Below are 27,956 nucleotides of genomic sequence, written 5' to 3'. Positions count from 1 at the left end.
TTCTTACAGAAGTTCTGGGCCGGAGATTTAGTTGAGGGGTTACAGTGCATGTGACTGACCCCGGTTCCGGTTCCCTGAATGTGACTGGGTGTAACCTGGAGACACCCCTAGGTGTGGCTTGGAGGCTCCCAAGTACCACCTGCAGACAGGCCGGGGGCTACAGGGGTTGAGACCTGCAGGGTGGACCTGCAGACTGGTAGATGTCACTTGCTTTTCAAGCCCGTGGCTTCCTTGAGCGTAGATCTTATCTGGTCTCTTTCTTATTTATTTGCTTTTTTTCATGCTGGAGAAGCCTGTGTTCTCCTTCAAACAGGTATTTCTCTCTACACCTTTCAGAAAAGCTTCCGTAAAAATTGTCTTGCTTCTGTGGAGTTCATGCCCAATTCAATCAGCCTAATCAATGGCTGAATAAATAGCAATACTCGAACATTAAAATAAAAAAATAATAAAATTGTCTTGCTTCACTGCCCCCCTCCAAAAAGATGCTTCTGACCATTTAAGGTTTCTGCTTTTCCTAAGTGTTCATGCCATCACTTTTTTCTCATTCTGTTAAACCGCAGAATTATTTAATAATTAGTGCATGCACCCCACCAAATTAACATATCACCAGTAAATCTTCTATTATCATCCACACTTTGTTCTTTATTAAAAATGGATATTTCTCTTTATTTTTGGAGCGATAGCACAGCGGTAGGGCGTTCGCCTTACAAGCGGCCAACATGGCCGACCCGAGTTCGATTCCTCCGCCCCTCTCGGAGAGCCCGGCAAGCTACCGAGAGTATTCGATATGCCAGACACAGTAACAACAAAGTCTCCAATGGAGACGTTACTGGGCCCGCTCAAACAAATCGACAATCAACGGGAGGGCCTTTACCTTTACCTTTGCCTATTTTTTCTGGGGGGGACCACACCTGATTATCCTCAGGATCATAAGGCTAGGCTGGAACTCAAATCAGGCCATATATAAGGCAAGTGCTGTAATCCCGATGCTGCTTCTCTGCCCCCTGGAAAATGGATCTCAAAAATGCTGGTAATAGAAAAGAGAAGGGCTATGAGAGGGGTTTTTGAGTTTTTGTTTTGGTTTGGTTTTGGTGGTGGGGTCACACCTAGCAGTGCTCAGGGATTATTCCTGACTGTGCACTCGGGAATTACTCCTGGCAATCTCAGGGGACCATATGGGGTGCCAGGGATCAAACCTGGGTCAGCCATATGCGAGGCAAGTGACCTACCTACTATACTATCACTCTGGCTCTATAAAAGGTTTTTTTAAAAAGTTTGAGACAAAAGCAGTAACAACAAGTCTCACAATGGAGACGTTACTGGTGCCCACTCGAGCAAATCCATGAGCAAATCAATGAACAACGAGAGGACAGTGCTATAGTGCTACAGTGCTACAATAGCTCAAGCAAACCAAAAATGACATTTAAAATATACAATAAAATTACAAATTACACAAAAAAATAAATAAAATAAAAAGTTTGAGACAAACTGTAGTTCCAAATTCAGAAGGAAGCAGGATTATTTGTATAGCAATGACTTTTTTTTTCAAAGTTGTAAAAATTAAGTAGTAAAGCCTTTTTTTGTTGTTATTCTAAGCAAAAGTTTCTCAGTACATATGAAAGGCATAGCTTATCGGGGTTCTAAGAGCCCTAACTTGTTGGTTCTCCTATTTACCCTGTGATCATCCAGACACATCTTGGCGAAACCATTCACTCTCTTTTCTGTGCAATGTATGCTCTGTGTTAAACTGTAGAAAAGTGATTCCTATAGTTTACAGAAAAACACATCAATCTATACAAGAAGTTCTCATCAAGAAAATGCTGTAGTCTTTGAAAAGACCTAAGTAAATAAATAAATAAATAGCCTTCCACTGAAAACTGGAATGGGATGCTTGAGTGAAAGCAGTGTGTGAAGCCTAATCAGTAGCTGAATAAGTAGCAGTACTCCTACATTTAAAAGAAAGAAAGAAAGAAAGAAAGAAAGAAAGAAAGAAAGAAAGAAAGAAAGAAAGAAAGAAAGCAAGCAAGCAAGCAAGCAGTGCGTGGGGTTTACTGGACCTCAGTCCGTTTTTCTTTTCTACCACCTCAGGATATCTCCATTCCACAATATAGTGAACTAAACAGTCATTTCAGAGCTGCACACGAGAAAATGGCTTCAGTGAAGCGTGTTTACTGTGAAAAGGGAAGGGCATGCAATTTCTCATGAGACAGTAGAGATAGGTTTGGAAAAATAGTGTCGTGATTAAGAGATACTTCCTCGCCAAGGCGGTAATAGGCTTTGAGGAGTCATTCCACTTTGCCAGGGACGAGGTGTGGTGGAGTTGACGAGGGCAAGCCTCAAAGGAATGATGACACAGAATTCAGATCCAAAGTTGAATTGCCAAGGTGTGACTCTTTCCTCCTCTGTTTCACTTCCTCAACATAATCTGTCTGGCAGGAAAAAATAACAAAAGCACCTAAGACCAACCAGAGCTTCTCCTGTTTATTATTGATTAAAATATAGATTCCTGTGCAGTTCTTAGAGCCAAGAAGATAAATCTCTAGGGATTAAAGTTGTTTTGGATTGGGATATGATCCTTCCCCAAATGAAATATTTTATCCTCTTGCTCCTCCCAGCTTAGGAGGTACCCGCTTCCCCCAAAATATTTTTGCTTTCCAAATTTAGAATTTTAGTTGTCTGGCTAGAGTGAACTAGGACCCAAGTTTATGATGTCATGTATGGATAGCCTAATATGCCAGCAAATGCTATTGGGAAAGGGAAGCTCTTCTCCACTGGGGCATTCATAGGCACTGCCAAGTCAGACCCTCCCAGTGCCAAACGCCTGTGCCTCTAAGAACTTTGTTCATTGCTCATATCTCTGGGATATGAGCAATGATAATAATTGCTCATAATCATATCTAAACCATCATCATTTGTAACTAATCATATGGAAAGTTATTGTTTTTCAATTTTAGATTTTGTAATCAAATCTTAGACTTAGGCCTCTGTGATACTCCATGTTTGCTTTCCACTTCCACGGTGATAGATTTTGAGCAGTTCAGCATAAGTGAGCAGTCAGTGTTATGGTACATACAGTAGTGATGGGATCTGAAAATCCATTCGGAGAGAAGATCCCAGAATATCGAGAGAGAATATCGAGAGTATTCGCAGCCCTGACCCTGTTTTCTTCTGTTCGGTATGTCCTGTTTTGTTCTCCCCTCTCCCCTTTCCGCTCTTCCTCTCCAAATCCTCATCTCCCACTCTTCTTGCTCTGCTTCCTGTTTAAGGATGGTGCCTACCCAGATTGGGCGGAGTCACTGAGTTAGCCAGTGAGTCACGGTTTCAGGTGTTTAAATTGCACTCCAGCTGGAGCCCGGCGAGAGTTTTCTTTGGAGGCTGAGAACAGTGGGTTCTGTCATCAACTTCACAGGCATGTTGGGGGTTTTAAATGGAAACCATGCACAGAGTGGACATGGTGTCTCTCCGAACAGCCCAGGTAGGCTAGAAGGCAGATCAAAGATGTCCTGGGGTATTTCTTTGGTCATTATATAGGGAAATGAAATCATATCTAAGCTGTAATCATTTGTAACTTACCATATTGAAAGTTGGTTTTTTTTTTTCGAGTTTAGACTTTGTAATCAAATCTTAGACTCAGGCCTCTGTGATGTTTCATGTTTACTTTCCACTTATACTGTGATAGATTTTGAGCTGTTCAGCGTATGATCCCTACTGTAGTGATGGGATCTGAAAATTCATTCAGGAAGAAAATCACAGGGATTCCGGCTAGTCGGCTCAAAAGAGAGTCGGTTTTTAGGCGCTCCTGTTGTGACTCTTGGCCACTTAGTTCTGGACTCTGGTTCTCTTCCCTTCCACCGCCTTCCCGTCCTCCCACTGCTCATTAGCATTCACCCAAAGTTGAACCAGCAGGTGAAGGAAGTGACACAGAAAGTTACTGTGCGATGAGACAGGGGGGATGGGGGGATGGGGGTGGGAGGGATATTATCCATGGTGGTGGAAAATGGGCACTGGTGGAGGGATGGGTATCTGATCATTGTATAATTGAAACCAAAGCACAAAAAATTGTAAATCTACAACTTTAAAAAAAAATAAAATACAATAAAGGGAAAAAAAAAAAGAAAAGAAAGTTACTGTGCGAGACTCTTAACGATTCTAGTTTGTGTGTTTGTATTAGAAGATCTTAAGTGTTGTTTTGCTCTTCCTTTCCTTTTTTTTTTAATTTTTATAGTGAAACACCATAGGTACAGTTGTAGACTTACAAATTTTTGTGCTTGGATTTCAACTTGATAGCATTTAAATAAGATCTTTAACTTGTTCATCTCAAATAAAATACTACTGTTTTTATTCACACAAGTAGTCATATAGTGAGCCCAGTAACGAGCTAACTGTGTTTCAGAGATCAGCATAATTCCCAGACAGCAAACTGAGGTACAACCGAAATTGGGAAAGAAAAAAAAAATTACGTCTCTATACCCACAAAGTTAACATCAGCATTTCAAGAATGTTTCAGATCTGATGTATTATTGTCATCACAAAAATGTAATTCGAATTTTTAAATATGAGGGTAATCTCTTTGTAGGTCTTTTGTGCAACTTGCTGATGGTGACAGATCAGGAATATGAATGCCAGCCTCCAAAAAAGGAAAATGATCTGGAACCATGAAGCTCAGTGGATGGGAGCACATACTCGCATGCATATGTGCTCCAGGTTCCATCCCCAACACTCTATGTTTGCCAGGGACCAAATGGGGATAAGTTCCTGGAGCACCACTGGTGTGGCCCAGGGGCCAAACAGTGTTTTAATTAAAAAAGAAACATGAACCCAGGTGAAGAATATGAACTTGCTTCCAGGTGCAAACTGGTGACTTGGCACTAGTATCAGGAATTCTTATGCTCTGAGGTAGTTACTTTATTATTTATTTCTGTTACTTATCATTAGAGGGCCATTCCTGCTAGCTTTTAATATGACTCCATTCTCTTCATCACCACAGTTCACTCTGGAGACATCTTTTTTGGGGAGGTGGCTCACCCATCTGTGCTCCGGACTTACTCCTAGCTCTGTGCTCAGGGCTTGTCCCATGCACGGCCTGGGGGACCAGATGTGGTTGGTTCGAGGGATCAAACCTGGATTGGCCACGTGCAAATCAAGAGCCTTACCCGCCGTATTACCTCTCTGGCCCCTAGGGACCCCTTCCATGAACTTCTCCTCAGGGAAACCTGACATCTCCTCAGCTTTGGCGAAGCACTTTGAAGTGTGGTGGTTCAAGCTTTCAGGTCCGTGTGAGTCGCCTTTGTCTTCAGCTCCCACGGAATGTTGCTCACTGCATATATGCTTTTCAGTTTTCCTTTGTGATTAGAATCCTTTTACTGGACAGAATTAAAATTTAAAGGCTAAAGGGCTTGAATTTAACATCCCTAACCCCGTGTTCATGTTAGCTGAGTGTTTATATCTTATTTATTATAGTTTCTTGTGGTTTTAACTCGGGAAGTATACAGTATTTATCCTTGCCACTTTCAGCTGTACCATCCCATTCTTACCTCCGCCTCTCTCCCTTGAGGTGTGATTCCATCTCCCTTTACACAGTTTGGAAAAATAGACTGTAATCAAATTGGATTTTTATACCTAGCCAGTCAGGTATTCGTTTTCACCACCATTTTTTTCTCCCCTTCCCTCCCCACCTCCCTTTCCCTTTCCCTTTCCCTTCCACTCTTGTTTTATTGGGCATTATGAGCACACCTGGCAGTGTTCAGGAGTAACTCCTAGAACAGTGCTCAGGGGACCATGTGTGTAATGCCAGTAATAGACCCAGGGCCAGCCACCTGCAGTGCAAGCACCGTATTGTCTCTCCACTTCCTCTGTTTGTTGTGTCGTGCTGCGCATCCAACCCAGGTAGCGGGTCCCTCTAAACTGCCCTCCCCTTTTTTATTTCATTTATTTTATTTTTGATTTATTTTTTGCTTTTTGGGTCACACCCTGCAATGCTCGGGGGTTACTCCTGGCTATGCACTCAGGAATTACTTCCGGTGTTGCTTGGGGGGGACCACATGGGATGCCGGGGATTGAACCCGGCTCGGCTACGAGCAAGGCAGACGCCCTCCCCGCTGTCCTATTGCTCTGGCCCCCATGCCCTCCCCTTTTTAATGCTCCTCTTCCTGCTGTGATACCGCTGTTCCTGTGACCGTGGCCGGGGTCTGACACATCCTTGTACTCACCGCGATATACTCATGCTATTGCTTGGCCACACCCAGGGTTGGGAGTTGTTCCTGAGGGGCTCCTGTAAGCAGCGCAAGTCATCGTTAGGTTGCGGCCCTTGCACGTCCCGCCACGGCGCTCAGCTGGGCTTGCACTTCTACCAGCTCCTTGACACTTCTAGCCGTGGCACTTGCACACAGGGCAGCTGGGGTTCAGACAACTCGCTGTACTGCTCACACACCTTTAGTTGCTCCCACAGCTTTTTTGGATGATCATCACTTAGGAACATGGGTTACAATCTCTGCATCTTAATCCTAGATCTATTTTAGTAGATAATTACCTGATTTAACATACCTCTACGTTTGTTTCTGTTTTACATATGCATTTATTTTGCATATACGCTCGAAAGGGTTGGAGAGGGGCCAGGAGATAGTACAGTGGTTAGGGCACTTGCCTTGCATGTGGCCACCCCAGGTTCCATCCCTGACATCCCATATAGTCCCCTGAGCACCACCAGTAGTGACTTCTGGTACAGAGCCAGGAGTAACCTGTTAGCATTGCCAGGTGTGGCCCAAAAACAAACCCAAAAAAGGGGATTGTGAGGAGAGGACAGTGGGCTGAGTGCCTGGGAGAGGATTTGTATTTAATATACCTCTACATTGCTTTATGTTTTTATGTGATCTGTATGTCAGAAGTAATACCTGAATTGGGGAATACACACATTCGGTATGTATACAGTTGAACTAACACTTTGGAGAGATACCGTGTTACCATGCCACACACACCTACACAAGTATCCCTCCACCATTGTACATAGGATCCTTCCGGTCCAGCATCCATGCTCTCTCATTGATCACCTCAGTTCCCTTGTCAGAGAAAGGCTTGTTTCCAATGAACATTAACTATTGTTCCCTTGCTTTGTTTCTTCTTGGTGGGAGGAGACACACTTGATTGTGCTCAGGGATCAGACCCAGGTCAGCAGCATGCAAGGCAAGCACCTTGCTCATTCTCCAGTCTCTCTGGCCCTGCTTTTTCTTTACATGTCACACATGACTGAGATGCCCAACGTGTGTCTTTCTCTTGACTAAATTGCGTCACTTGGCACCCTCCATTTCCAGCAGTGCTGTAGCAGATGGCACGGTTTTCATCTTTTCTTCTAGCTGGGTATTGTTGCGTTGTGATATGTACACCACAGCTGCTTTATTTACTCAGTTGTTGTTGCACTTGGGTGATTTCCAGATCTTAGCAACTGAAAATAATGCTGTGGTGAACCTGGATGTGCTATATATTTTCACATGATTGTTTTTGTATTCTTGGGATGGATATCAAGGAGCTGATCTGCTGGATTATATAGTAGTTCTGTTTTCAAGTCTCCATACTCTTTTCCAAAATGGAGACTGAATCAGCTTACATCTGAGTTTGCATCTTCACCAACTACGAATGAGGGCTGCTTTTTCACCAGAATAGTTGTTTCTACCCTTTTTGATGTAGGCCATTCTCACTGGGATGAGGTGCTAATCATTTTTGTTTTGATCGGCATCTCATATGCTTGTTGGCCATATGCAGATTCTTCTTTGGGGAAATGTCTATTCATTTCTTCTCCCCAGGACTGTCTTGTTGAGTTTTATGAATACTTAATACATCTTAGATCGCAGCCTTTTGTTAGATATGCATTTGTTTAGTTATGTCTCTAAATCGTATGAGCAAAGGGTTGGAGAGAGAGTCCAGTGGGCTGCATGTGGGAGGCGCAGGTTTGATTCCCCAGCACAGGAGTGACCGCACCATGCTTTGGGCCACTAGCGGAGCTTTATTATTAAATGGTACAGTATTTTGATTTGTGTGTGTTTGTAGATGGTGTCCCAAATTGAACCCAGGGCCTCACACATGTAAGGCAAATGTGTTACTTCTGAGTCATGTCCCTGGCCCCAAGGAGCTTTGCTCGTTAAAGAGCCACTATAGTAAATCCTCTGTCAAAATAAAAAAAAAAAATACCCTTTTTTACGTCTTGTGAACATTTTTTTCATATATCTCTTTTATGGTATCCAAGAAGGAGGAGAAGCTTGTACAACACAGGAGGAATTAAGTCAGTCGTCTGTGCAGAGATGGGAGAGAGAGACCTGCTTAGTATATGTTGACCGGTTGACTCAGGGGAGTGTCCCCTGGACTCCTTCTAATACCTGCCTCTTCTTTCCTGTCAGATCGAGCGCTTGGAAGTAAGTAACCTCGCCCAGACTTCCACTGCAGTGGCCTCCAGCACCGATGGCAGCATCCACACAGATTCTGTGGATGGCACCCCAGACCCTCAGCGCACGAAGGCTGCCATTGCCCACCTGCAGCAGAAGATCTTAAAGCTCACAGAACAGATCAAGATCGCGCAGACGGCCCGGGACGACAACGTCGCCGAGTACCTGAAGCTTGCCAACAGCGCCGACAAGCAGCAGGCGGCCCGGATCAAGCAGGTCTTTGAGAAGAAGAATCAGAAGTCCGCCCAGACCATCCAGCAGCTCCAGAAGAAGCTTGAGCACTACCATCGGAAGCTTCGAGAGGTGGAACAGAATGGGATCCCCCGGCAGCCAAAGGATGTCTTCAGGGACATGCAGCAGGGTCTGAAGGATGTGGGGGCAAAGGTCACTGGCTTCAGTGAAGGGGTGGTGGACAGTGTTAAAGGTGGCCTCTCCAGCTTCTCCCAGGCGACCCATTCCGCAGCAGGGGCCGTGGTCTCAAAGCCCAGAGAGATCGCCTCGCTCATCCGGAATAAATTCGGCAGTGCAGACAACATCCCTAATCTCAAGGACTCTTTAGAGGAAGGGCAAGTGGATGATTCAGGGAAGACTCTGGGGGTGATCTCGAACTTTCAGTCAAGCCCAAAGTATGGTAGTGAGGAAGATTGTTCCAGTGCCACTTCGGGCTCAGTGGGGGCCAATAGCACCACGGGAGGAATTGCTGTAGGAGGGGCCTCCAGCTCCAAGACAAACACCCTGGACATGCAGAGCTCAGGATTCGACGCACTGCTCCACGAGATCCAGGAGATCCGGGAAACCCAAGCTGGACTAGAGGAGTCCTTCGAGACCCTCAAGGAGCATTATCAGAGGGACTACTCGTTAATAATGCAGGCCTTGCAGGAGGAGCGGTATAGGTAAGTGATGTGGAATTTAAAACATAGATGATTCAGGCTTGGGGTTTCCCCTCTTCAGATACGGGGAGCAGATCAGAAGGTGTTGGGCCAGGGCTGTGGTTCACCGGAAACATACATGAAGCTCTGGGTTTAATCCTCACACCCCCCCAAAAAAAAGTTTTTATTTTTTTTTCAGTAGGATGAAAATTTTTTTTTTAGTAAAATTTTCGGAGTGTCTATAGAGCATTTTTCATGTCATGTGTCATCTCTATGAGTTTCTTCATAGAGAGCAAAAGAGAGACATAGGAAAGTTAACTGATTCGTAAGATCACACACCAGTGAGCTCCAGTCTTCTCCTCCAGTTTGAGATTTTCATAGGAGGCTTGCTCGAGCTTTCTCTGGCATCCGAGGATTTACTTAGGATCACAGAACCGCAAGTTACTCATCCTGTAACTATAGTATATTGAGAAAGTATCTTAGCTCTCTGAAGTCTGTCATCAAACACAGTCATAATTTAATGAGCCCTGTAGATATTTGTGGAGTTTGTGTTTTTTAGGGGGATTTGTTTGGCACCACACTGGGCAGTGCTCGGAGGCGACTCCCAGTTCAGGGGTTATTCGCGGCAGTGCTAAGGGGTCATATGGTGCCGGGGATCAAACCCAAGCCTCTCGCATGCAAAACACGTGCTCCATCCCAAGACGCTGTCTCCCCAGCCTGAACTTTGTAGACACTTGGCTATAGCATAGTTATGTGGGAAATTGGCAGAGAAAGATTAGACTGAAAATAAATCCAGATAAACATGTCTGTTACCTTTAGTAGGGATTGGCAACTGTTTGAATGAGAGTGAACTTAAACAAGAATATTTTCATAGTTTGAGAATTCTCCAGGGGCTAATGCTTGGCGTCAGAATCTGTGCTAAAGGTAGAAGCTGAAAAAAAAGGTAGAAGCTGATCTTTCTTGTGTGTTTCAGATTACATGGCCTTTTCCTATTAGGCCACAATTGTTCTCCACATGTTCTCCTTTCCCCCAGTTTCTATCACATGTAGAGAGAAATTCTATCTCTCACGGAATACTCGTTCAGATTTGAACTTACCATCCAGGGGACTGGAGAGAGAGTAGAACGGTTAAGGAACTGTCTTATATGCAGCCAACCCAGGCTCATCCCGTGGCACCACATAGGGTGCCCTGAGCCACCCCCTCCAGGAGTGACCGTTGAATTCTGAGCACAGCTGGGTGTGGCCCCCACAAAATAATGTTTTTGTTAGCCAAAGACAAGCCACCTCTCTGGTGAAGATTATGGGCCAGTCACAGGTCAGGGAAGGCTTTGAAAGGTCTGAGTATACTAACTCGAGGAACTCCTCAGGCTTCTGTAAAGTCAAGGATTGAATAATTTCTTAAAATCCATTTTTGCTCTTTAAAAAATTATTATCGAATTAGCTTCATTATGACATTATATGAATTTCAGGTGTGCATCACAGAAAATCAAGCTATGTATATAAAGTTTTCCACCGAAGATCCACTTGACTTGATGCACTTCCTTATACGTTTGTTCCTTTTGTCTCCATTTACCGACCCTTCCCTTCTGACATCTACTAATTGATCTGACACACAGATAAAGACAAGGCGTATACACGGGACAGAACCTATTCATTGATCTAAATTTATTCAGTTTATCAGTATGTTTTTTAATATAACAGATGAGTGAAATCATGTGGCATTTGTCTCTCTTCGTCTGATTTCACTGAGCATGACACCCATGTTGTTGCAGACGTGGGCTTCATCTTGTTGTAACTGAATGGGCTCCGTTCTGTGTATCTTTACCCACATGCCAGTCAGTGGACTCAGCCTTTCCGATTCTTGGCTATTGCCATTAGTGCGATAATAAACATGGGAATGCTTGTTTCTTTTCAAATTACTGTTGGTTTTTGTATCTTCTGAGTAAAAATCCAAAGTGGGATAACCGAAACATTTGAAATTTCATTTTTAGTTTTTATAGTCCATTTCCATCCTCTTTCCATAATGGCTACAATGACTGCTACACCAGTTAACATTTCCACGAACATTGTGTGTATGTGTATGCAAACACTTTTATTTTTATTTGGGGGGAGGGGGTGCACCACACACCGCTGTGCCCAGACTTAATCCTGGCTGAGTGCCCCAGGGGTCACTCCTGGAAGTGCTCAGGGGCTATGTAGTACCAGGATCAAACTGGGTCTGCTGATATCAGTTGTCACCTAAAAATGTTTGTTTCAGGGACTGGAAATGTTAATAATTCAATCTTGTCTCTCATCTTCACTCTCTGTTCTTCTATTCTAATTTATGTATGTATGAGAGAGAGAAGTGAAGTTTCTTTTTTTTTTTTTTGTCACACCAAGCAATGTTCAGGGGTTACTCCTGGCTCTGCCCTCAGGAATTACACCTGGCGGTGCTTGGGGTACCATATGGAATTCCAGGGATCAAACCCAGGTCAGTCGCATGTAAGGCAAACACCCTGCCCACTGCACTATCGCTCCGGCCCCAAGAAGTGAAGTTTCAAAAGCAAATACATGGCTATTGTTTTGTATTCTTTCATATACTGAGAAGACAATATCTACAGCAGAAAATGATCGAATATTCAAATGGTCTCAAAAAAATAAAACATGGTCCATTCGTAGCATGTGAAACCTAACTCTCAAGTTCAAATTCTCGTTCTGCCACTTACTGACCTTGAAAATTAGGCAAGTTTCTTGACTTTCTGTCTTGATCTCTTTTCTTTTCCCTCTAATATTTGGGTGAAACGGCCACAGAGGACTCCCAGCTGAGGGGGGGGGGCTTGTTAGCCCTGCTGGTGTTCACATGATGGGCTTCACATGTTCTCAGCTGCGGCGTTCACCAAGATTTGCATACCTTTAGCTGTCCTACTTGAAAACATGCTCACAAGTACCTGTGAGCCAGAGCACATAAGTATGGTTGTGGTGCTCACCGGAGGTTGTACTTCCTGTCCATCACACTCACCTTCTTTTGGGACTGCTGTCAGCTTTCAGATGCAAAATGCACACCGTCCATTGAGCTCTCTCTGGCCCTCTCCTTTTGGGTGCTCACACACACCTGGTTTTCAATATGTATGGAATTTCAAATATCAGACCTGCCTACACCACACCCAGCACATGGAACACTGTAAATTTGGACATGTGACCATATGCTTGAAAGGCAAGCCCTCCAAACCACTGTGCCCTTTCTCTGGGCCCTGGTTCCTCCATCTCTAAGATGGAGATAATAATCTTTTATAAGTCACTGTGATGATTAAATTGTTCATGTGAAGTTTAGGCTCAGTGCCCGGCCTACAAAGGCTCACAGTGCTGCCAAGGCAGTGAGCACCCCTCTGGGCGAGACAGTGAGCACCCCTCTGGGCGTTCCACAGTCAGGTCCTTTTGAGTAGGTAATAAGGCATTCCAGTTTTTTAATCCTCTCGGAGCCTAAAATTCATCTAGAGCTTGTTATGTCCAATGTAAGTCAGTAAAGTAAAAGTAAAGTAAAGGCCCTCCCATTGATCATCGATTTGCTCGAGCGGGCCCAGTAACGTCTCCATTGGAGACTTTGTTGTTACTGTGTCTGGCATATCAAATAGCACAGCGGGTAGGGCGTCTGCCTTGCACGCAGCCAACATGGCCAACCCGAGTTCGATTCCTCCGCCCCTCTCGGAGAGCCCGGCAAGCTACCGAGAGTATTCAATATGCCAGACACAGTAATGTAAGTCAAAGTGATAAAAATCAGAGCCAAAACCTGGGTCTGCCGAGGACCACCTTTATATTGAAAGAATAATTCAAACAATACTTCTCATTGCCATATTCAAGTACAAGACAGTACTTCTCCTTGTCATGTCACTAGAAGAATCAAAACCAAGCCACTGATGAGGTAAATGAAAAGTGTTTTTTTTTTTTTTTGGTTTGTCTTTGGGCCACACCTGGTGGTGCTCGGGCTGACCCCAAGCTCTCTGCTAAGGGTTCACTCCTGGCAGGACTCAGGGGACTGCATGGGGTGCCGGGGATCAAATCTAGGTCAGCTGTGTACAAGGCAAGCTCCTGACTACCCCCCAAAAAAGTGTATTTTCCATTACATTTTGATTGATTACTTTGTGTTTTGTCTTCCTAATACCTGAGTTGAAGGGAGGAAGCCCTGCAGAGTTGCAGCATAGTTAAATGAGGAGGAGGACACTATCATTGACCGCGTTTATCAAACTCATGATGTTTATAGTGCATCGGTTATGTGGATTTACTAATCCTCACAGTAACCTGCGAGTGAATTACATTATTCACATTTTACCAGTGAGGAGATTGAGGCCCCTTGGGTTTCTGAATTTGCCAAAGGTCATTCAGTATTAGGTAAAACCAGCAGTCAAACATAGTTTTATCAGATTCCAAAGCCCAGGACAGTATTTTTTCTTCAAACCCCCTTCTAAATCTGTATGATTGAAGGATTAGTCTCTAGTCTAAGAAACATAAACAGTGTTGGAAGTGGGTATTGAACCATTTCCAAGTCAAAGTTTGCATGCATTTCATTAAAAATTGAGTCACGGGGGATGGAGCGATAGCACAGCGGGTAGGGCGTTTGCCTTGCACGCAGCCGACCCAGGTTCGATTCCAGCATCCCATATGGTCCCCTGAGCACCACCAGGAGTAATTCCTGAGTGCAGAGCCAGGAGTAAACCCTGTGCATCGCTGCGTGTGACCCCAAAAAGCAAAAAAAAAAGTCATGGGGTCAGAGAGATACTGCAACAGTTTAGGCACTTGCCTTGCACACGGCTGACCTGGATTCATTTCCCAGGTCCCACGGGGTCCCCCAAGCAACATAGGTGTAACACCTGAGCACAGAACCAGGAGTAGTCCCTGAGAACTGCAGAGTATAGCCTGAAACAAAGCCCAAAAATAAATTGAATCACTATTTTAAACATAATATTATGTGAATGTGAGCTCTGGAAAATTTTCTCAAGCTAGTACAGTAGTGTAGGAGATAGAGAAATTTATTTAAGGAAACCTCCAACTTCCATTCCCATCCCTATTTCTCCCCTACTCCGAGTCCCTTCAAAATAATGTCACTTTCTTAATCTGCCTCCCATTGCTCTCTATGGCAGTGAGTAACACCAGGTAAAGATTTTTCTCAAGTCTTATCTTTTTCCTGGACTAATTGAGAAGCGTGTGGCGTACACACACTCTCCCCACCTCCACTCACTGCACCTCGCTGGTGTGCCGAGAGTACGTCGTATCTCTTCAGCACCCACATGGACTTGGCCTCAGCCTTTGACTAGGAACAGGTGTATAGTCTTTGTGCTGTGCATGGGGCTTTTAGTTATGACTGAGAGCATGTTTAGGGACTGTAGGAGGCAAGGCTCGGGCTTTTTCCATGTTGTTATGGGATCTGTAGTGACTTCAGACTGTAATAATTTAATATTCATTTAATCCCATTCAAATTTGATTACACGTTTGTTAGTGACAGCTGTGTTCCCTTAGCACTTCTGGCATAGAGGAAGCCCCGTATGCCTAGTTTAACCCCTTTTTATAGATGAGTATACTGAGGTGCAGAAAGACAAAGTGACCTTTGTGGGGTCACACAGCAAAATAGTTTCCTGGATGCTTTCTGAGGCCCCAGACAGGAAGACTGGTCCTGTTCCCACAGTGCATGTCATACATTAATGGGAACAAGGCTCAGCGGGGACAAAATGCTTTGGAAACAGGAGAGAACTCGGGACTCCTTCGCAGAGCTAGCTGCCTTTTATAGTTTTCCGGAGGGATCTGGCCCAGAATCCTGCCACATGTCTTAAAGCAGCATCAGGTAGGACAGAAAAACCCTCCTGGTGCTGAGGAGAAGTAACACCGTTTCGAAAGCTTCTATTTTGAGGCGATTACTGTCCTTTGGAAATCAGCTTCTGAGACTGCATTAATCCCAGAGATATTTTAAATTGCACTGAGTCATGAGAGCAAAAATACAGGAGCTAGTCACCCTGCGCAGTCGTCACATGCAGTGGAACATTGAGTAACGAGGCTAATCCAGTTAAGCACAGGCCACTGGCGCTCTCATGAAACAAATGGCTGTTTCTGCATTGTTATACTTTATTTTACACTCTTCCCGATAATAGGCAGCGATACAGTCAGACACAGGCAGTCCCTGGTTTAGGATGATCGTTTTTCTTAGTTTTTTGACTTTGCTGTGGTAGGAAATGACACGTTCAGTAGAAATCATCCTTCAGATTTCCCATTTCAGGCTTTCTGGGAGTCTCCAGAGGGCATGTAGACTGAGTTTGGAAACACACTGAGAATACTGGACCAAATAATCTCTTCATTTGTTAGAGTTGGGGCTGGAGAGATAGTTTAGGGGGTAGGATTACCTTGCATGCAGCTGACCTCACTGTGAAACCTGGCACCTCGTATGACCCCCCCCCCCCCCAGATCCACCAAGAGTGATTCCTGAGCAGAGTCAGGAGTGAATCATGATCACAGCCAGGGGTAGCCCAAACTTCCTCCCCCCTCCAAAAAAGAGAGCACCCAACGAGGGCATGTTCTGATGAAGGTTAAGACCTTCAATAAAAGGTAACGGAGGATGAAAGTTGTGGGGGGCGGCTAGAAATTAAGCTAATTACCTCATTAATTAGTCTTTGGGCAAACTTAAATTTGTCAGTTGTGACACTAGTTGATGAGACCTGAAATAACTCATCTGATCCTCAGTTTCCTCTATTGCACAGGATTGTTGATTATTAATGAGACTATTAAGATCATTAAGATGTTATTGAGGTTATTAAATGATGTGGAAGCCTTTGATATGAACTAGGTTTAGCAGATTACTGAGCTAATACATTGATGAGCTGGAGAGATAGTACAGCAGGTAGGGCACTTGCCTTGCATGTTGTGACCAGGGCTTGAGCCCCACCAGTAATAAGTTCTGAACATATCCAGGTATGGCCCAGAAACAAACAAATAAGTCCTTTTGTTTTGTTTTTTTTGGGGGGCCATAACCCCAGTGCTCAGGAACTCAACCCAGGTCAGCCACATGCAAGGCAAGCACCCTTCAACTGCTCTATTTTGTCTCCAGTCCCAGTAAGTACTTTTTGTCTTTTTGTTTGTTTGGTTTTGGGGCCACACCAGCAGTGCTGAGGGCTTACTTCTTGCTCTGCATCCAGGGATCACTCCTGGCAGGGGTCATGGAGATCAAACCTGGGTCAGCCACGTACAAGGCAAGCACCCTACCCACTGTACTATCACTTTGGCCCAAATCTTTTTTTTTTTCAATAGATAATACATTGCCTATCCTAAAAGGTTGTTTGGGGGTGCCACTGACCTGTGCTTTTTCCTTCGTGACTGAAAGTTCAGTGCTTGCTAGTGTCCCCCTAGACTTCAGCACAAATGAGGTCACAGAAGGTAAACAGGGAAAACCCATTTTTTCCAGTTCCCACGGCGTGTCATAAGCCCCATTCTACCTGTGTCTCTTCTTTCTGGTCAAACACTGTCATGCACTGAGAAACAGCACAGTCGTCTGCTCCATCCCTGCCTATCTTTGTCAGCCCTGGAACCTAGTTCTTCCTGTTTCTTTCCATACTCGCTCTACAGGATTCTTCATCCCTCCTGCCCTAGTGACATGTTGTCCAGCTAGGGAACATCACTGCTCCCAGAGGTAGCTCCAAGCTTTCGAGCCACGCCCAAAGAGTGATACACAAAGTGAAGCATTCCCAGCCTGTGCACTCACCCGGTTTTTCATTCATGAGGAATTTGACCCAGCAGACCCCTGGCTTATCTTTGATCTAGGAGGCTCTCTGCTGTGTTGACTAATAGAGGAGCTCAAACATTTTCCCAAGGTCCGAATTCATTTCTAGATTGTTAACCTACAAGATGTAGACAGGTTTTATTGTTTGTTTGCTTCAGGGGACGGGAGCTGCTCCCAGATCTGTGCTCATGGGATCATCCCCAGGGGTGCCCAGGGAGCCATGCAGTGCCAGCAATTGAAGTGGGCCTCCTGCATAACAAAATCTGCACTCAGTCCATTGCTTTCAGCCCCTCTGCACTTGTTTTTATTGTAGGTAGAGTAGAAACTCTGCATCTAGGAAGAGGGAGTTTTACCTGCCAAAATAGGAGCGTTAAGTCTTGACGAACAGTTCAAGACACAAATCTAAAATGAAAGCAGATGCTAGTCCAAGTCGTACATTAGTAGAATCAAGAAGCCACACACTCTTCTCGTCTGGAGAGCTTTAATGGCATATGAAAGACTATACGTAATTTATCTTCTCTTTTCCCAGGCCCCCCTTTGTTAATACTTAGAGAATGGAGGTGTTCTTTCTATGTATTCCCTTGGTATCCAAATGTCCCTGGTTCAGAGTTCAGACAGGAAATGAACACCAGCATGTAAACGAGGCAAAAGTGATTATAATTTTAAGAATGAGAATACTAGGAAGTCCGTGGGAACTGGAGTATAGATGTTTTCTTCCTTTGGTGGTTGTTCAGATCTTGTGTTTAATAGTACAGAAGTTTTTTGTTTTCTTTGCTGCAGAGGATCAAACCCAGGGCATCATGTATGCAAGGCTTGCAGGAAGAAAGGGTTTTCTGAAGACAGCGGTAAAAAACAAATCTAAAATCATTAACATTTAAATCCAAAAGCATAAACCTAAAAAGACATTAACCAAATAAATCAGATCCAAGGTGCACTGCACTAACTTCACTCTGCGCCCCTGTAGCTCCTGTTTCCCAATTAGAAATGGATGCCCCTCCCAAGGCGGAGTTGACGAGGGAGGATTAATGTGGAAATGTCTTCAGGAATCTGAGTTCCTCAGTCAGAAGCTACATATTAATAGGCTTGAGGGAGGTAGTCATTTTTCTTATTATTGGTGCCAGTGTTTTGATGCTTACAGTGATTAAGTAGATAAACGCTGCGTTAATGTCCCCCTTACATCCACTTCTCCACCCCAAATAACACCTTAGCATTCTCAGTGTCTCTTGCGAGCCTGATTCCAGATCAGTTCAGGAATCTGAGTTCCTCAGTCACATGTGGGTTGTGTAAGCCCCACAGAGACTGGTGGCAGTGAAAAACAGTGTTTGGAAATTGCTAAGCATGACAGCGGTGTATGTCTTCATACTGTGGGTTGTGTGAAGAGCCAAGGAACAAACGTCCATGACCCGGGTGAACAAATCAGGGAAAGTGTTTTAATATAAAGGACAGACTGGTAAAGTTCTCACACGCCACCAAGGCAACCCAGAAGAGCTACATTCCAGGACACCGGGGCATCCTGCCAGCCTCTTTTGTTCATCACATTTTGCAGACGCCTTAAAGTTTATGGCTTTCTTAGTTTCCTCCCCGGTGTTTCCTGCAGATTGGAGATACTTACAATGGTAACCCAAACACAGCTATTTGTGTGAGTGTGATAGGATGTCAGCTGTACAATAACAGCTACAACTTCTCTGTTCTTTCAGAAAAGCATCATTCGCCAGGTAATGCTTTAGGACTTGACGAGGAAAACTCATTCTGGTTAGTTATTAGGTGATGAATCAGTGGAGCAGTCTTGACTGGACCCATTGCTGCTCTTGCTTCATCCCTGGGTTACGCAGCTTTGTTTAACCTCGGCGAGTTTCCTAATGTGTTTGTCTGTTTCATCTGTCAGGACAAGGCTCTAGTTCTACTTACCCAGATGCTACTTTACTGTTTAACTGTCCACTAATAAAAGGGCTGGAGCGATAGCACAGCGGGTAGGGTGTTCGCCTTACACGCGGCCAACATGGCCGACCCGAGTTCAATTTCTCCACCCCTCTCGGAGAGCCCGGCAAGCTACCGAGAGTATTCGATATGCCAGACACAGTAACAACCAAGTCTCCAATGGAGACGTTACTGGGCCCGCTCGAGCAAATCGACGATCAACGGGAGGGCCTTTACCTTTACCTAATAAAATACTAGCTCTGCAAATGGTAGTTATATTCTCCCATGTAGAAGTCTCGGTTTGAGAAGATTTTGCCGTTGATTTCCCATGTAACCGTGAGTAAATTGTTTTGTCTCTGAAAGACTATTTTCGTGAGAGCATGGCGAGGATTAACAGTTTCTACTCTTTCTGTATAGACTTGCAAAGATTAGATAAAATGTACATGAAACACCTTCTTCAAATATATAAAAAAAACATGCCATCAAAGGAAAGGTAGGAAGGAGAGTTTAATTAATTTAAAGTGAAGTTTGGAATAGGCCAGTGAACGGAACTTTCTTGAATTATGTTGAATTGTCTTGCAAACTGGGGCCAGGGAAATGGCAGAAACCCATTGATATGCTTAAGGTATGCTTGCTATACTTAAGCACCCTGATGACTCTAGAACAGGGAAAGTTCCGTATTTTATAGAAATAATTGGGAATGGAGAGCTCCATGAGGAAATCGAGGTTGCAGAGGTGGAAGCTTGAACAGTAGAACCACAGTACCCTTGAGACAACAGAGATAGTCACCATTGGCTTTTCCCTCTGTTGTTGTTCCGTGCTTGCACACATGCTTGCATTCTTGTGGTCAGGCTCCCTGGAGATAGAGTGCTTGGTACTCCATGCTGGCTCGCCAAGGACCCCACTTCTGAATACAATGCTGAACCATCTTTAGCTGCAGTCCTCACCGAGGGCCGCCAACTTGAGTTGTGTGTGTACACACCCCGTTATGGCCCCACACACAGAGCTACAGGGTCCCTTGCCATGTGCAGGCAACCCCGGGGGTCCAACCTGTAGCTTTTCACACTCACAGGGGAGGCACAAGACATTGAACTGTCCCTGGAAGCCGAAGTTCTTTGAGCCTCCTTACTTGAAGGTTTGTTTTTTTTTTAAGAGAACATGGATGATCATAAAAAGAAAAAAAGTGTATACTTGTGGTAGAACTCACCATTGGGCCAGGCATTTGATCTGCAACTCCCGTCTAATCTTCACAGTTGCCCTTTGGAGTAGATAGATTGCTTCATTACAGACGAGCAGAGTTACCAAACCTAAGTTACAGAGCCAAAATTTCAGTCCAAAACCTGACAAAGCAGATACTTCATCTGGTACAAATGGCATAAAAATGCTTATAAGTGCAAAGTGAAGATCCTTTAGCTAAATTATGGGGTAAACAAAATCCATTCTGAAAACAGCTTCCGGAACTTGACAGGTTGGTGCCTATTAAATGATAAACAGTATTGAGAGCAGGTGTGAAGGACTTTCGCTAGTACTCGGATTCAAATATAGTATCACTGAGCCTTCATGTATAGTGTCACGTCCTGACATTTCCCCCATGACCAGTGATGAAAACATGAGGGGCAGCCTGAAGTGTCATTTGTAATCTATGTTAGCTGTTTACGAGTGAAAAGTATCCCAAACATTCATCACAACCAAGACCATGAAACATCCCCCAAAGGAATATGAAAGAAATGCATGCCAGAGGGAATTTCATACTCTCAAGTAAAAGTAACAAATGACCCAAATACAGCAGGTGAGACAGAAAGGTGATATATGGGTAGGCAGTCTGCCTTGGCTGACCTGGCTTCAATCCCTGGTACCACATACGGTCCCCTGAGTCTCACCACCACCAGGAATGATCCTTGAGCACAAAGCCAGGAGTAAGCCCTAAGTACTGCCAGGTGTGACCAAAAATAAATAAATAAATAAATAAAATCTATATATGATGAAAGAAATGCACTGTGAAACAGAACAGACAAGATTGCATTGCCAGTAATGAGCAGTTACACCTCCCAAAGGCCAGAGAAGGGACTGGAGAGAACACGGTGCTGGAGGTGCTCTCATTGCATCAGCTGACCTTGTTTGATCCCTGGCACCACGTGTGGTGTGTGTCTCACTCCCCAGCCCTGCCAGGAGTGACCACCGAGAACAGAGCCAGGAGCAGCTAGCCCCGAGCACCGCTGGTGGCCCCAAAACAACAGTAGGTGGATAGCCACTTTAGAATGCTCTGTCGGCCTAGTAAGCCAAGAGCACAACTGGGTGTGGCTCAAAATCAAAGAAAGAAATTCTAAATTGGAATAAAGGTATGAAATAATGTTAAACTTGGAGACGTGAAACAGAATGTGAGATATTTGGATTTACTGTGTAGTTAGTACAATATTGGAACTAGTGATAAGCCTAAAATGAGGCTGAGGAACTGAGAATGTAAATCAGTCACTACAGAAAATATTTATTTGACTAAAATAAATTGAGGTCTTAAGGTAAGGCAAAAGGTAAGGCACTTGCCTTGCATGTGACCACAGCTCTGCAGTCCTGGTCCACATCCCAGCCTGCATCTCCAGGTGAGGCCCAAAAACAAAGAAGAGAAAAGGAGAGGTTATTTCAAATTGCCCATGAATCTTTCAGATAGCTGTTCTTTATTAAGAACTTGAAACTTGGGGGCTGGAGCAGGTAAGGCATTTGCCTTGCATGTGGCCGATCCCCGTTAGAATCCCCGCATCTCATATGGTCCCCCAAGTACTGCCAAGAGTAACTCCTGTGCATTGCTGGTGTGTGAGGGTGTGATCCAAAAAGCAAAAAAAAAAAAAAACCTTGAAACTTTCAGACAAGCCAGTAAGTTTCTCGATGGAAAGGAGGAAAATGGTTACTTTTTCATTCTGTGTGTTCAAATGTCAAATGTGCGTAAAACGTAACCAGTATTACCCCATCATATGGGTGGGGAAACTTGTTGGGAAAAGTGAGCTACCCCAAGACCATTAGCTAATGAGAAGGAGGACTAGTGCTCATATCTGAGTTCCTCACAGTAGTCCCTATAATCATTGTTTTCTTGATGTTAATTACAAAACTTTAAACATACTACAAAGTTGAAAAAAATTATAAGCTTATACACTCACCTCTGAGCTTCTCATTTTCCTGCATTGTTTCTCAGATACTTTTCCATGTAACCTCCCTCACTCCTTATTTTTGATATTAAATTTACTTGCAAAACCCCATAACTGGGGAGGTTCGAGCCACACCTGGCGATGCTCAGAGCTACTGCAGGTTCTGTGCTCGAGCGTCGCTCACGGTGGTGCTTGGGGGAGCACGGTGCCAGGAAACAAGCTGATTGGCCTCATGCAGGCGAGCACTTCACCCCTGTACGGTCTCCCCCATCCAGTTTGTAACAGATTGAAGAGATCTGTTTCTTCCAGACACTACTCACTCTTCCATTTAGAGTGTACAAATCAGGGACCAGAGAGATAGTACAGTAGGTCAGACACTTGCCTCGTATATGCCAACCCTGGTGTGATCCCTGGCACCACAGACGGTCCCCTGAGCACTGCTGTAAGTGATCACTGAGTTCAGAGCACATAGAGTTGGGAGTGGCCTATCGAATCCTGACACAGCAGGGAGCACCACACACACACACACACACACACACACACACGCAGAGAACGAGGAAATTTCTAATTCTTCTACATAGTGTTGTTCCCAGGTTAAACTGGCTCATGAGGCCTGCTCCTTCCCTTACAGTCCATCAGGCATCTTTCATATTGTCCATTGTTTCCTGGTGGCAATGGTGATGGTACTTACAGTTTTTTGGAGTGTTTGGTTGGTTGGGGGGCTGTGTAGGGTTCCTCCTAGCTCTATACTCAGGAATCACTCCTAGCAGGTGTCAGGAATTGACCTTGGGTGGGTCACATGCAAGGCAAGCTCCTTACCCACTGTGCGGTCTCTTCGTTTTTAAAAAGCACGGCTGAGTAGCGTTCCCTAGCAGGGATCACTCCTAGCAGATCACTTCTAGCAGTTCTGAGGTGCCAGGGAATCGAACTTGTTCGGCACGTGCAAGGCAAAAACCCTTCCCCTCTATACTGTCTCTGATCCCTAACCCACTGTTACCAGGATTCATCTATGTTCTAAAGTATCATTAATTTCTTTTTATTTCCAAATATTACTCCACTGGGGCCGGAGCAATAGTACAGCGGGTAGGGCGTTTTCCTTGCACGCAGCCGATCCAGGTTCGATCCTCAGTACCCTATGTGGTCCCCCAATACCGCCAGGAGTAATTCCTGAGTGCAAAAGCCAGGAGTAACCCCTGAGCATCGCTGGTTGTGATCCAAAAAGCAAAAAAAAAAAAAAAATGGAGCAATAGCACAGCAGTAGGGTGTTTGCCTTGTGCGCAGCCAGCCCGGCAAAGCCGGGTTTGATTCCTCCGCCCCTCGGAGAGCCTGGCAAGCTACCGAGAGTATTCAGTATGCCAAACACAGTAATAAGAAGTCTCACAATGGAGACATTACTGGGCCTGCTCGAGCAAATCAATGAAAAACAAGAGGACAGTACTCTACTGTATGGGTGCACATCACATTGCATTTATCCATTCATTGGTTGATGAACATCGAGTTGTTTCCACTTGCAGTGCTCAGGGCTTGCTCCTGGCTCTGTACTCAGGGATCATGCCTGGTGATGCTCAGGGGACCATATGGGGTGTCAGGAATTGACCCTGGGTGGGTCACATGCAAGGCAAGCTCCTTAGCCGCTGTGCGGTCTCTCCGTTTTTAAAAAGCACTGCTGAGTAGCGAGGAGCCCTCTGACCCAGAGGTTTCCCTAGACTGGAGGTTCCTTAGGCTTCCCTCTGCTCTCATTAGCATGCAGTCTCCAATCTCGCTCCTGCCTTCTCAGTTCTTTCTGTGGTCTCTTGTACTCCACACATAGCCTGCCCCCCAGTGGCCTTTACCACCCCCAGAGAGTTTATTCTAACATCCTCGTCATCATGCCACTGTCCCTACAGAGTCCATTCCCGGGCCTACCTTCCTTTCTCTCCAACACAGATCCCTATTCCAGTCCTTCTGGACATTTCCATTGCCTGTCCTTTCCTGCCTGGGTCTGTTGTCCTGCCTTAGACCTCCCCAGACTCTGTAGCCAGGAGATTTGCTTGTGTAACCCTCAGTGCTGGAGAGGCAGGGTGAATCGAGTGACCCTCTCAGTCCTCTCCCATCATTCTGCCTGTTGCTCACTCGTGTCACCACTCTGACCTACTTTCTGTCTCCCAAACCTGCCCGACCGGTTCCCATCTAAAGGACTTTGTAGTTGCTCTTCCTTCTGCTTTAAGGCACTCTCTGCCCCTCTGTCTTCACAAGGCATCGTCCAAATCATCATTCACATTTCAACACACTGTTGAACATGGAGCAGAGAAAGGCCCAGGCCCTACCCTTACCGATTCTGTTTAAACTACTGCCAGGCACTCTTCCCTGTACCCATATTGACCTTTTACTTGCCGTACCTGTAGTCATCTTGTTTGTTCTGTCCCTCACCTACCCCTTTTAAAATGTAAACTCCCAGCCTGGAGTAAGCCCTGAGCACTGCTGGGTAGAGCCCAAAACACAAACAAAACAGAAAAAAAGAAATAGTAGACTCCCTTAGGGCCTGAGATACAGCACAGAGGTGAAGTTCATACGTTGCATGTGCTGACCCGTTTTATCACAGCACTGCTTATGGTCCTCCAAGTACCTCCAGGAGCAATCCCGAGTACAGAGCCAAGAGTAATCCCCGTGTATTGCAGGTGTATCCCCCAAATTAAGGACAATGTAAACTCCCGACAGTAGGCATTGTGTCTCGCTTAGCTCTTCAGCAAGGGCTCAGTAATGGGTGTGAGCTGTCCCAGACACTGACTGGACGCTGGGATGCTAGTTGGGAAGATCCCGAACTTCCAGGTGAGTGACCCGTCCCGCGTCAGAACAAGCTACGGTGGAAACGGTTCATTTTTACTTATGTGCTGTTATCTTCTGATGAGATTGGCTCATTGTCATCGAGTGTGGGTCTTTCCTTTATGCCACTGAGAGCAGAAAAAGAACTGCCTCAGTCGTGTGAATGTGGTCAGAGCTAACTCGGGTTGCTGTCACCACTGCAGATGCCGTGTGTCGAGGAGATTGTGGCAAAGCCGTGGCCGCCATGTCTGCATAACCATGCAGCAGCTTTCCACTGGTATCCCTGCTCCTGGCCACTCACCTCTTCTGGTGCTTTAGTCCTCTTCCTTTGCAAAATGGGTTTGGGGGTTGTATTTGAAACAGGCCCGGAAAAATATGGAATTCTTAAAATGTCAACTGTTTCCCTCTTCTTAGATGTGAACGATTGGAAGAACAACTCAATGACCTAACCGAGCTCCACCAGAATGAAATCTTGAACTTGAAGCAGGAATTGGCCAGCATGGAAGAAAAAATTGCATATCAATCCTATGAACGAGCTCGGGACATCCAGGTCAGCATGAAGGATCAGGTGTCTGAGCAAAAGAAGGGTGGAGAAGAGCACAAAGTTGGTTTTCAGCTAAAGAAAGGGAGGGTGGGGGAGGGGGGTCACTGGACATAGGATTTCTATTTGTGAGCTGAGAAGGTTCCTGGAGATGGATGGCGGTGATGCTTCCACAACGTGATCAAAGGCCTTAACACTGCTGATCTCTGCATGGGAGAATGGCTGAGACCGGGGAGGGATATCAGTGTTTGAGGTCCTGGGTCCAGTCCCTGGTAGCAGCATAAAACAAACCAGGAAATGGCTGAAGTGGTCATATTTATGTTCTGTGTATTTTTAAAATTTATTTGTGGCTTGGGGGTAGGTTTTTTGAGAGGGTCACACCTGCCTCTGCTCAGAGCTTACTCCGGGCTCTGCACACAGTGACCACTTCTCATGGGAACCATGTGGGGTGTCAGGAATAGAAACCCAGTTAGCCAGCCACATGTGAAGCAAATGCTCAGCCTTCTATGCTATCTCCCCAGTGCCTATTCTGAGTATTTTTATCTCAGTAGGAAGAAAAAGAGAAACAGGAGGGACACTTCCTACCACGCTGGCCCAGGTTAAATCCCTGGCATCCCCTGTAGTCCCCCAAGCACCACCAGGAGTAACTCCTGAGCTGATTCACCAGGTGTGGTCCAAAAAAACAAGAGAAAAGAAAGAGAAATGAAGCACTGATCTGTGCTACAGCATCATACATCTGGAAAACATAGTGAGAAGCCAGTCACCAAATGCCACATGTTGAGTGATTTCTTTTTTATTGTTGCTTTGGTTTGGATTGCTTTGGATTGCTTTGGTTTGGTTTGGTTTGGTTTGGGTTTGGGGGCAGTGCTTAGGCTTACTCCTGACTCTGTGCGCTCAGGAATCACTGCTGGCAGGGCTCAGGGGATCATGTGGGATGCCAAGGATTAAACCTGGGTCGGCCGCATGCAAGGCGAGCACCCTACCCACTGTACTCTCTCTCTGGGCCCTGATTCCATTTTTATGAAGCTCCCAGACAGACAAATCTGTGATGGCAGAAAGTAGATTCGTGGCAGCTAGGAGTTCTAAGAAGCAGTTGGTGACTGGCTTTTAGGGCTAGGTGGTGGCAAAAGGCTTCTTTAGGGAGTGATAAAAATGTTCTAAAAATCTAATAGCAGTTGAGAGTTACCCAACACTGTGAATTTACTACCACTAAATTTGCATTTTAAAATGGTTAAAATGAGAAGTTTCATATTTTATTTTTACCACAATTCGTTAAAGTTCAGAAGAAAGAAAAAGAGGGAGAGCCAGGGAGCGCCCAGAGAGCTGGAGTGTTTGCCTGGGTCCGGCCGTGGCCCTGAGCACTGCCGGAGGGGACCCAGCATGGACAAGAGTCTGGGCTCAGTGGTGAAGCAGCGTGCCTGTGTGAGACCTGGGTTCCATCCCGGCACCACCACAAAAAAGTCACAGTACAGTGTGCACGCCACAGGTTGGAGGGAGCCGAGACTGAGGGAAGCCGGGCCGGCTGGGTAGGCTGCCCTTCAGTGGCGATGAGGCTTCAGAGGGCTGTGCCGTGTGGAGTTGGTGTGCTTGCTCAGGTGCAGGGAAGCGTTTCTGAGATCCCAGCATCTCGGGATCACACTGTGGGTGACTGCCTCAAGGGTCCTCTTGCACGCCTCGTGCCCAGCTTTATGACTAAAAGCGCTTTATTCTGACTGCCAGGCTCAGTTCACTGTGTTTTTTGTGCTCAGGGCTTCCTCCTGGCTCTGAGCTCAGGGATTACTCCTGGTGGACTCAGGGTGATGTGGGGTCCTGGGGATTGAACCTGGCACTCGGGTGACCCGTGTACGAGGCAAGCCTTACCAGTTGTACTCTCTCTCGAGCCCCCTTTTGGTTGTTGTTTTGAAACTCAAACCTTTGAAGTGCACATTGTCAGATAGTTTGTGAAATACCACCTGAGGCAGCAATGTTTAAGGCTGTTTCTCAGATTATGCTGTAAGAAAATAGAATATTGAACTTTTGCGGGGGTGGGGGGTATTTGGACCACACCCAGCAACGCTCAGGAATTACTCCTGGCAACCTTGGGGGACCATATTAGGTACCAGGGATCAAACCTTGATCTGCCACTCATGAGGCAAGTGCCCTACCCGCTATACTGTCCCTCCAGCCCTAAAATATTAAAACTTTTTGTCATCACAATTGGGATGAATCTTTTTTCTCATTCCCTTAGAATGCACTTAGATAGGAACATTTGGTTTCATACAAAAGCATCTTGAAATGAAGTGGTCTTAGAGAAGACAGGTAGTTCCAGAAACTTGTATTATGGCAGCGGAAAAGAATCAGAAGAATGCCCACTTGCCCTCCTCTCCAGCCCTAGAATCTGGTTTATGTTTTAGCTTTTCTTTTCTAAGGTCATTCTCTGATGGGAAGTTTCTCTTTGATTCATTCCCTAACTTGTTTTAGTCTGCAGTTACCTGACTTTCACCTCTTATCCTAGTAAATTAAACCTTTTGTTTTTGTTTTGGGG

At 45.2% G+C, this 27,956-nt stretch overlaps 1 protein-coding gene across 3 annotated transcripts in view; it reads left to right on the top strand.

Annotated features, from left to right (window-relative positions):
• Positions 1-27,956, top strand: part of TMCC1 (transmembrane and coiled-coil domain family 1) — a 137,412-nt gene that overhangs the window by 106,778 nt on the left and 2,678 nt on the right. For all 3 annotated transcript variants that reach the window (XM_056129785.1, XM_056129788.1, XM_056129787.1), the window contains 2 exons: positions 8,388-9,325; positions 25,306-25,441. In XM_056129785.1, the coding sequence (XP_055985760.1) occupies positions 8,388-9,325; positions 25,306-25,441 (1,074 nt within the window). The remainder of the gene's footprint in view (positions 1-8,387; positions 9,326-25,305; positions 25,442-27,956) is intronic.

Source organism: Sorex fumeus, unplaced genomic scaffold (assembly GCF_029834395.1).
Source record: "Sorex fumeus unplaced genomic scaffold, SorFum_2.1 ptg000072l, whole genome shotgun sequence".
Lineage (NCBI taxonomy): Eukaryota > Metazoa > Chordata > Mammalia > Eulipotyphla > Soricidae > Sorex > Sorex fumeus.
The sequence above is the reverse complement of the archived record's forward strand: the minus strand, read 5'-3'. Positions and strand labels throughout refer to the sequence as shown.